The sequence below is a fragment of the Dermacentor silvarum genome, chromosome 4, assembly GCF_013339745.2.
Source record: "Dermacentor silvarum isolate Dsil-2018 chromosome 4, BIME_Dsil_1.4, whole genome shotgun sequence".
Taxonomy (NCBI): domain Eukaryota; kingdom Metazoa; phylum Arthropoda; class Arachnida; order Ixodida; family Ixodidae; genus Dermacentor; species Dermacentor silvarum.
Genome location: NC_051157.2, coordinates 143,344,800 through 143,355,705, shown reverse-complemented (window position 1 = coordinate 143,355,705; position 10,906 = coordinate 143,344,800). Strand labels below are relative to the sequence as shown.

General features: G+C 45.2%; 1 protein-coding gene across 1 annotated transcript; it reads right to left on the bottom strand.

The window, feature by feature from the left end:
• Window positions 1-1,454: 1,454 nt before the first annotated feature.
• Window positions 1,455-5,070, bottom strand: LOC125944798 (uncharacterized). Its single transcript, XM_049666155.1, has one exon. The coding sequence runs from the start codon at window positions 4,690-4,692 to the stop codon at window positions 3,499-3,501; it is 1,194 nt and encodes a 397-aa protein (XP_049522112.1). The 5' UTR covers window positions 4,693-5,070; the 3' UTR covers window positions 1,455-3,498.
• Window positions 5,071-10,906: the final 5,836 nt, after the last annotated feature.

The following is a 10,906-nucleotide window of genomic DNA, read 5'->3' as shown; positions in this document are numbered from 1 at the left end:
AGTTTCAAAGTAAAATCTCATGAGAATGCCTTCTGGTTTTTGAAGTAATGTTCTCAATGTCATTATTATAAATTAAAGACAAAATTGGACCCATGAAAGAGATTCGGCATATACCAGAGCTAACTGCATCTGGCAAACAGCCTAGTAACAAGGTAGTGTCTTCTCCCACAATGCTCTATGCACAAACATCCCGATCGGTAATGTCTACAGTGCTCGGGGAACATCACAGGAAGCCTCAGAGCCACAGAATGCATCAAGTTGATGACATCGATGTCGAAAGGTGCTACTGTGTGAAGTCGGCAACCCGCATGGTCTTTAGCATTGCACTAAAGGATTTTTCGGAACCTTTCATTAACATTCAAGGATACCAGAGGAAGTAACATTCATTGGTTATTAACATTCAACAATTTATCCAGAGGAAGTGAACAACAAAAAAATCTTAAGTTGTAAATGATGATGTAAATGATGATACAATCAACCTCTCTATATGGCTTTCATTGATTATGAAAAGGCATTTGATTCAGTAGAGATATCAGCAGTCATAGAGGCATTGCGTAATCAAGGAGTGGAGGAGGCATACGTGAATATCTTGGCAAATATCTACAAGGATTCCACAGCTACCTTGGTTCTCCACAAGAAAAGTAGAAAGATACCTATCAAGAAAGGGGTCAGGCAAGGAGACACAATCTCCCCAATGCTATTCACTGCATGCTTAGAAGAAGTATTCAAGCTCTTAGACTGGGAAGGATTAGGAGTGAGGATCGATGGCGAATATCTCAGCAACCTTCGGTTTGCAGATGACATTGTCCTATTGAGTAACAATGGAGAGGAATTACAACAAATGATTGAGGACCTTCATCGAGAAAGTGCAAGAATTGGGTTGAAGATGAATATGCAGAAGACAAAGATAATGTTCAATAGCCTGGCAAGGGAACAAGAATTCAGGATCGCCAGTCAGCCTCTAGAGTCTGTAAAGGAATATGTTTATCTAGGTCAATTACTCACAGGGGACCCTGATCATGAGAAAGAAATTTACAGAAGAATAAAATTGGGTTGGAGTGCATACGGCAGGCATTGCCAAATCCTGACTGGGAGCTTACCACTGTCGTTGAAAAGAAAAGTGTACAATCATTGCATTCTACCGGTGCTAACATACGGGGCTGAAACTTGGAGGTTAACAAAGAAGCTCGAGAACAAGTTAAGGACCGCACAAAGAGCAATGGAACGAAAAATCTTAGGAGTAACGTTAAGAGACAGGAAGAGAGCGGTGTAGATCAGAGAACAAACGGGGGTAGACGATATTCTAGTTGACATTAAGCGGAAGAAATGGAGCTGGGCAGGCCATGTAATGCGTAGGATGGATAACCGGTGGACCATTAGGGTTACAGAATGGATACTATCAAGAGAAGGGAAGCGCAGTCGAGGACGGCAGGAAGTCAGGTGGGATGATGAGGTTAGGAAATTCGCAGGCGCAAGTTGGAATACGCAAGCGCAAGACAGGGGTAATTGGAGATCGCAGGGAGAGGCCTTCGTCCTGCAGTGGACATAAATATAGGCTGATGATGATGATGATGATGTTGTAGTGTTGTAGCTAGTTTAAACTTTGCTTAATACTAATTTCCCGAAAACCATGACATTAGAGGTTCTAAGCCTCACACGCGGCCTGTAATAACACCACTGTCGACCACCTAAGACTAAGCATTTACATCCAACTGCAGCAAAATTTACTCAGTGCACACCCCTTCAATTTCTATAGCTAATGGAAGAGTGGTGGTTGTTAACGTGTCGCAACCACCCTGTCCCCGTTCCTTTGTCACTCTTCAGCACTTTTGTCAAGTGCCAACCTTAAAGGGTTCAATAAGTCACACAAGAAAATAGAAAAGTAAGAAAGGGCACTGCTAAGGGCATTGCCCCAATTGATGAAAATGTGTTGAGAAAAGAGAAAGGTAAACACTGCGCTCCCTATATATCAAATCATTTGTAAGTTTCTTTCAAAAATTTGTGCAGGAATATAATTATGGAAATGCATCGCGCTCACTCTAGTGTTCACAGTTAAGAAGAAAAAGTACTGCTGAGGTGCCTTTAAAATTATTACATAAAAAGCAAAATGTAAACAAAAGCTAAGCATAAAATTTATTGCTGAAACCAATTGACGAGGTTGCAAAAAAAAAAAAAAAACTGCCTTCCATCACATTCAATCCAAAGGCATGTAGCTGCTTTACTCTCAACCTCTGTGACCTTCTCTGCCCCCCACTTTTGACCACTTGAAATGTGTGTTGTGCCAAAACAGAGAGAACTAACATAGCTCTTCGATACAAAGTAAATTCTCTTTTCTGTTGCTGCAGCTCACTGAGACAATATGCTTTATCTTTGCATGCATATTGTCTGGCAGACATACAGCTGTGCAGTCAGTTCAGTCAGGCCTCTGATATTGTTCACTGTGGAACACGCGCCCAGAGATGCGAACTCGTGTCATGTTCCTCAACAGGGCCAATGATCTGCTGGGGGATGTTATGTTGCTGCATGAGTCCTATCGCGAGGCACCATCGCTACAAGGCGGTATCGGCAATAGCCCTTTATTGCCGTCACGAAACAACACAGAACAGGGATCTTGATTACAACTGGCATATATATATATATATATATATACTTTTGGGGCCGGAAGAGGGCGCTCTTAAACACCAGGGTTGATTGACGACAATCCGTCATCCGTGGAACTCATGTCCAGAATCGGTACACAACACTCCTTCCCCCTTAGTTCGGACTCAACAGTCAGCCAATGCCATCAGAAAGTCCCGAAGATGTTGGGGTGTCTTACGGGAACGCTGCGAACGGCGTGGGCCCGGCAATTCCTCACTTTGCTCTGTTGGTGCTGGCTGAGGTGCTGCTGTGTCGTCCGAAGTTAGCATGACTCTTGGTTGCTCCTCAGTTTCACTGGGATCTGGTGTCTTGCTTGCAGCTCACTCCGACAGGTGAAGGGCTTGATGCAGGCCGGACCTCAGGCTGTCCTGCTTCAGGTACGGTTTCGGCTAACCTCATGTGACTGCTGCTCTGACGACGAAGCTGGTCCACATGCCGGCGACACACACGGCTGTCCGGAAAAACAACCTCATAAGAGATTGGGCCAGTTGCTCTGGAAATCACAGCAGGTACCCATGGTGGGCCCTGGCTGTAGTTGCGTACAAATACAGGGTCGTCGGGCTGAAATGTGCGGGGTGTAGGCAGAGCTTCTGCCAATTGGGAGGACTTGTCAGGGGCCCGGTCTGGGTGCAGCCGGTCCAGCATGGTAGACAGTCGGCGGCCCATCAGTAACTTGCACGGGGAGCGTCCCGTGACTGTGTGCGATGTTACATGCTGCTGTAGAGTGAAGTCTGCCAGGCGCTGTGCCCAGCTTCCTCGGATTATCCGAGATAATGCCTCTTTGGTGGTCCGTACCATCCTTTCAGCCTGCCCGTTCGTGGATGGATGGAACGGTGCAGATTTGCATCCAGGAACCCTCTAAATTCTGTCTGCCTCAATTAATCTACTAAGAGACGCACTGACAGGCCTTGGTTTGCCCAAAAGTGCTAGCGAGTCTTCGTTGCGCAAATCGCAGCACAAAAAATGTTTAACTTGGTGACTTGCAGGTGCCTTGTCTGCACCAACTTTGTTAGCAATTAGCACTCTGCTCATCACTTGATGAGGCAGCCCCTTTGCAGAAGTAATGAGCTTCTTAATCTTACCTATTCCCGCTTCAAACACAAAGCAAGAGTGTGCCCAAAGTGGCCCTTGCATTGAAGCACTTTTTGCAAGGTGCAGTAATAAATGCACATTTGATGTCGTTTCCTTTTTGGAATAAAGGAACTGAATTTTTACAGCAAATTGCACAAGGCCTTCTGCCTCTTCCTTGCGCAAATCGCAGCACAAAAAATGTTTAACTTGGCGACTTGCAGGTGCCTTGTCTGCACCAACTTTGTTAGCAATTAGCACTCTGCTCATCGCTTGATGAGGCATCCCCTTTGCAGAAGTGATGAGCTTCTTAATCTTACCTATTCCCGCTTCAAACACAAAGCAAGAATGTGCCCAAAGTGGCCCTTGCATTGAAGGACTTTTTGCAAGGTGCAGTAATAAATGCACATTTGATGTCGTTTCCTTTTTGGAATAAAGGAACTGAACTTTTACAACAAAGTGCACAAGGCCTTCTGCCTCTTCCTTGCGCAAATCGCAGCACAAAAAATGTTTAACTTGGCGACTTGCAGGTGCCTTGTCTGCACCAACTTTGTTAGCAATTAGCACTCTGCTCATCACTTGATGAGGCAGCCCCTTTGCAGAAGTGATGAGCTTCTTAATCTTACCTATTCCCGCTTCAAACACAAAGCAAGAGTGTGCCCAAAGTGGCCCTTGCATTGAAGCACTTTTTGCAAGGTGCAGTAATAAATGCACATTTGATGTCGTTTCCTTTTTGGAATAAAGGAACTGAACTTTTACAGCAAATTGCACAAGGCCTTCTGCCTCTTCCTTGCGCAAATCGCAGCACAAAAAATGTTTAACTTGGCGACTTGCAGGTGCCTTGTCTGCACCAACTTTGTTAGCAATTAGCACTCTGCTCATCACTTGATGAGGCAGCCCCTTTGCAGAAGTGATGAGCTTCTTAATCTTACCTATTCCCGCTTCAAACACAAAGCAAGAGTGTGCCCAAAGTGGCCCTTGCATTGAAGGACTTTTTGCAAGGTGCAGTAATAAATGCACATTTGATGTTGTTTCCTTTTTGGAATAAAGGAACTGAACTTTTGCAACAAATTGCACAAGGCCTTCTGTGCTGACTTATGTCTTCGGCTGAGACGGGAGGTACATTCCTTTTACCAGCAGGCTGAAGTGCTTCATGTACTTGCCGGGCAACATTCCATAAACTCACACAAGGCTGAAATATAAAAGCCACTGCTGCCACTAACTCACCTTCCAAAACTTTGACAATTGAACAGATCTCGGCAGGCGTGTAATGCACTAAGGTGGCTTTATGGCACATAGCCTTTCATCAATTTTCCTAATGCAATGCGGTGATCCTATGTAATATGGAGCCCCCCAACACGAGACAACCACAACTCCATAAACTGGCGTGTCACGCCAAGCAAAACACAGTGCATGTAGTCAGGGGTGAAGCCCCACACAGTATCGAATCCCGCCAAATTAATCAACGGGGACGGCCCCTTCACTCCCCGAACATTCACTCTGCTTCTGTGTGCTTAGGGCTTCCCTTTTCTTGGCGAACGACCTACAGTTCCACGGCAGGACTGTAATTTTTCCCGCCATCTTTCCTGCCATAAGTTTCCGGTCTAGTGTAGGGCGCGTTCACTTGGTTGTTGCCACGGCCGTCGCTAGACCTCTCTGCGTAGTTCAACTCGGCTCTTGGTCGATGAAACGATGATCGTGAGGCCTCCTTGTTGCCCACTTGAGACGGTACTTCTGAGATCTTCGCGCTTAACATTTCCTGAAGTGCTTTGAGCATCTCTTGCATCACTACTTGGATAGAGTTGATTTTCTCGTCCATGCTTCTGGTTACGCTTGCTACTGCGGTTTCTACTGCCTCGATCCTATGTACAACGTTGGTGGCGTTCGCATCCTGACAAGTGCCCCCTCCCCCTTCCATCATTTTTCGTTTTGGGTTGCGCACATGCTCCGTTTCTATAATTGCCACCGGGTCTCTGCGGACACTAGCCGCGATCTCCATTGCCGCAGGTGTCAGGCGGACAAGGTTCAGGTGCTCCAATGCCTTAATTTTGCCATTAGCTACCTCGAGCTGCTTTCAGAGTTCTCTGGCCTCCACAACGAACTACCTTACAGTTTCGTTGTGCTCCATGGGTTCTTTGTCTTTGTCTGGTCTGGCTGCCAGGCCATCCTCTTGCCTGACCCAGGTTGCTGCTTGGCTCTTGAGGACGATCCGCTAGTCTCACATCCATGGCTGGTGGAGCGCCCCCGCGTTGCGCTCCTGTCTCTGCTGAATGATGGGTTACTGGGGTTCCCGGCGCTTTGATTTTCCAGGGCGATGTCCCTTTGCTTGCTCTGGTCCACTCGAGAAAGGTGGTTGCTCTGCATGGCGTCCCTATAGAATGTGCTGTGCGTGCTGAGCTGAGACGCCGTGCCGGCATGATCCTGTCGTGGTCTGTTCCTCTCATTGGGCTGGCGTGTAGTTGCTTTGCCCCCATTCGTTGCAATGTTACTCTTCGGTTGCATTTGGGAATATTACTTGAACTTGCAGTGTCTGCCACTGGTGGGGTGCCCTCCTTTGCAAACACTGCAATGGGTCTCACATGTTGGCTTCGTGCCCCACTCCACTGTGAGATGGGATTTGTCCCTGCATCTTTTACACCTGGCTTTTCTTTCCTGGGGACACGCGTCCGCTCTATGTCCCCACCTTCCGGCAGTTGAAGCATGCCTCGATACGGGTACGGAACAGGCGGACAGCGTAAGTGGCTTCCCAGTATCTCATATACTCCAGTTGTTCTGTGCCACCAAAAACGATCACCACATGTCTTGAGGATCCTAGGCACCTCGATACAACAAGCTGGATCCCTGGATTTCTTGCGTGAAGTTCTTTCTGCATCACCACATCGTTTTCATCAGAGCAGGCATAGTACAGTATCCCCTTAACCGAATTCTCAGGCACCGGTGCGTAAGCGATAACTTGGGACTTCTTGTTGGTCGACCTTGAGGATCTTCAAGTTGTATCTCTCAGCCCTGGCTCTGGACGGCGTGCTAATGAGTTGCCGCTGGGGTGCACCCTGAGTTGATCCACTGCAATGACTTCCTCCGTCTTCACTTGCGCCGCAGTGCAGACCACTCTAAACAGTTTCACCGGGCCCCCACACGTCTGGCGCCGCGGATGCACGGAGACCAGAGCCATCTTGTGGTGATGCAAGGAACCCAATGGCGGTGATGCACAGCTCCTCCACTGCGATTGATTGGCCTATTCGGCGACAGAACAGCCATGCAGCTCCTACGGTCACGAAAACCTGGCGATGTTTGCAAAGAAAAGCTTCGCTTTTAATAATCATGACGAAGCACGAAAAATGAGTTCTTTTTATCAATGCCTTATCAGCAGAAGAATGCTGTGATTTTTGTCTGGCAGTGTTTTTCTATTACTGCACTATAGCTTATTTCATTTTTGACAGGGCTTACATACTGAAGCACTTTGTCACTCAAACTGTTTTGCGCGAGTGCATTTTCAATTTGTTCAGGCATTTGAGCACCTCTTTGCTTGACATCTCTGGTGTGGAATCTTCATTGTTCTCATCTTCAAGCCCCTCTTTAGTCGCGAGACCCACCTTCGATCGTGCAGGTGCGCGCAGTTGTGCACCTGCACACCACGGCAACAATCTCATCGTCGGTGCTGGCTTGCTCGTAGACAACCAGCCCATTCTCACCACCATCGACATAGTCTTAAAGGTGTCCGTTGCAGAAACAAAGTTTCTGTCGATGCAGCCCAACCACATGTTGTCTGTATTCACTGTCTCATCGACAAAGCCTCTCTGCTCATCGGCTTTAAAAGCTTCGGCATTATGCGCAAAGCACATGCTTATTGTTATGGCTTTGAATTGCCACCACAAACAGACAGCCATGTCGATCGCGCCTCTTAAGTTCACCTTAAGAGGCTCATGCTGTTGTACATCGAGCAAAACCCTTTTGCAAATGTGTTTCCTGTAAAGCGCCATTACAGTGGCAATGACGCCTTGGTCTAGAGGCTGACATTTAGCCGTGGTGTTACTTGGAAAAAATGTCAAGTTGACTGCGATCAACTTTGGCTGGCCGTTATGAGCTGCGCAATTGTCAAGGATAAGTATAACCCATTGCTTCTCTGCCACTATGTCTTCGTCAAACTTGCGCAGCCAACTTGCAGACATCTCTTGCATCATCCATACTTTCTTGTTCGCTTTGTACGTCATTTGCAAGCACTACTGCTTTTTAAAGCAGTGCGGCCTTGCTGATTTACCAATGTCAAACAGGCGCGCTTGTCTGTACCATCCATATTTGTGCAGAAGAACACTGTGATGCGTTCCTTTGAAGCCTCGAGGCAAGAGCAAGGTTTGCCTCTCAGAGTGAGAGTGCAATTTGGCAGCAGATTATAAAGTATGCCAGCTTCTTCGGCATTATAAATGTCTCTGTTCGTATATATTGACTGCAGTGTATCCAAATTTAAGCTAAGCCCCAAATTTTGAAGGACGCTTTGTTCACGTTGTTCGTTAACACAGCAGATGGCTTTACGACTGATGCCATGGCGATCTTGAGGCCACCAGAGCTAGCTTGCTGTTGAAGCATGGGACCACCTACTGTCACAGCTCCTGCACGACGCCTGCACTGAGTAAAATGAATGGCAATGTGCTGACACCGCCAAATTGAACTGGTGAAAGGAATAGTGAAGAGCAGCACCCTCATGAGCTAGTTCAGAAAGTTCAGGTGAATCGAATGGACTTACTGCTGCGGTACCCTGTGCACCAACAGTTAAGTTGACCGCTGTTCTTCACGCCACTAACTCTATTGCACACTTTGTTTGAAGACAGGTTTGCAAGATGGTAGCACCCCAGCAATGCAGCTCCCTGTCGATGTCACGAATGGTGAGCGCAGGAAAACTAGTGCAATTGTTCGTTAGGGGGCACGGATTGAGAGTGTGCACAGGACAATCATTGAAATTTGAAGAAAGAAAAAAAATTGCGCAGCTCACAGCTGCGCCATTTGTAGCGTATCCCCAAAGTGCAAGGTAGAATGTACAGTGCTGATTATTATTAAAGGGAACAGTCTAATGTGTGGCTCTCACTCTGCTGGCTATATAAACAATTAACAAATCAACTTGCTATCAATTTCATTGATTGAGAGCTTTTAGTAAATTCCAACTGTACTAGGTTTGCTGCTAACGCAAATTTTTTGTTACCTAAGGTTTCTACCAATTACGGTACATCATCTTCATCCTTCTGTGCGATCACTTTGTGGAATCATTTACCAATGTCTATTAAATCCAAAGTTTCTTAAATTTCATTCAAGAATTCATTAAAAGATTATTCGTTGAATTTTTGATGTTGGTGCTTGTTTAGTTGTACTAGATTTGTGTTTGTATATACAGTATTCTCAATTTCTTCGTTTTTTGCATTCATGCATTTTGATGTTTTCTATTCCTTTATGCTTACTGTTGTTTTTTACTTTATATATTTGTTCCATTTGTTTGCACTGCTGTTAATCCTTGTAATATTTATTTGTAATCTTCATCAAGGGTCCCGTTGCAGTTTTGTACTTTGTTACCCTTGTCTGTATATTTTATATGCTGTCATTAACATACGATGTAATAATAATAATAATAAACTGATTTGATCTTGATCTATGTCAATGTACTGCACAGAGGTGTGTGAAAAGGTGTCAGCACTCCCATTCACAAGTCGTCTGCTGCGAAGCCAGGCGATTGTACACTTGGCAAAGGGGAAAATTTGTGCGTGGTGTTTCCTTTAACAGTGGACTGCGTTGTCCTTTTACGTTTCACCTTGCATTTTCGTTTAGGATAAGTATACTAGCAGTAAGCATGGTGAACACTATGTAGGTACAGGACACCGCAGGCCACTGTCTGGTCTCTGCCGTATTAATTTTCAGTCTGTACTGCCACATTTGTAAAAAATGCAACAACTGTGAAAAGGGGAGGGGAGTTCTAGAAAGGCATCTGCGCAAGTCTTCTGGAGAAGTGAAATGGATGAAAAGAAAAAAATACTTCTTGTGTGTGAATAAACGTCCCCTTTTCTACAGATCTTCATTTTATTTGGCACTGTTGTGGCCGCTGACGTGTTTCTCTTCATTTGCATCCTTTTATACTCCCCTCGGGTGCATCTTGAAGAACTGCAGGTGGTTGAATGTAATCTGGAGCCTCGCCACCTCATAGCCAGTGTATGGCTTTGGTTTCCATAACTTCATCTTCACTACATCTTTACGATATATGTAGGGCACTTACTCGATTTCGACTAGCCGGGCCCCTTTGGACAATCTGTGTAAGTACATGCACCATTTCAGGTGCAAGCTATACGAGAACATACTTCAAGAGTAAGAGACCCACACGGGAATGTGTTGTGAAAATACTTCATACAAATGAAGTTAATAGGACATGAGAATTGTTTTGTTGAATCAAGAACTCTGTTAAATAGAAGATGCCTACAGCACTCATGCAAATAACTCATTTATTCAAGAACCAGAAAATATTAAATAGTTGCCTGCGTACGTGCTTATCGTGGATGATGAGACCATTGCGCACATCTTGTTTGTTTTTTTTGTTGTTGTTGTTTTTTTCGTGGAAGTGGCAAACCTTTTCATATGGCATCCATCACCTGGAATGAATGTTTGTATATTTATGTTTTACTCATATCCCCAACCTGCAAGACTTCGTTAAATCGGTCAAGAAATTCAGTTTACTATGTTGCTTGTCAACACATTAAGTTTTATGGATTGTGGGGTCTCAAGCGTGCCCTTGGGACAAAAGGCGCACCCCCGCAGGACGTGTCAAAATCAAATGACTCGGTGAAATAGAAAATTCTGTAAAATAAGTTTCGTTACATCGAGGTTTGTCTAGTTTCATAAAGTGGTTATGAAAGTGTGAGAGGTTATTATATATCTCGTCTATTAAAAAATATGGCAAAAAAAAAGTGATGCCATTCAATGCACCCAGCTGTAAAGTTATGCAGGAACTGTCGACGATGATTAGCAATACTATAAACGAATAGCCTGACCAAGTGAGGGAGCGAACAAACGAATGAATGGGCGAATGAACAAACTTTTTTGTTTCCTAGGTAAACAGAGAGAGGAGACAGTGAAGCGCCAATGGCGCTTCACTGTCTCCTCTCTTCTGTTTCTTTTTCACAAAATGCATTTTGCGCCACAGACAAGTTTACCTAGGAAATATCAG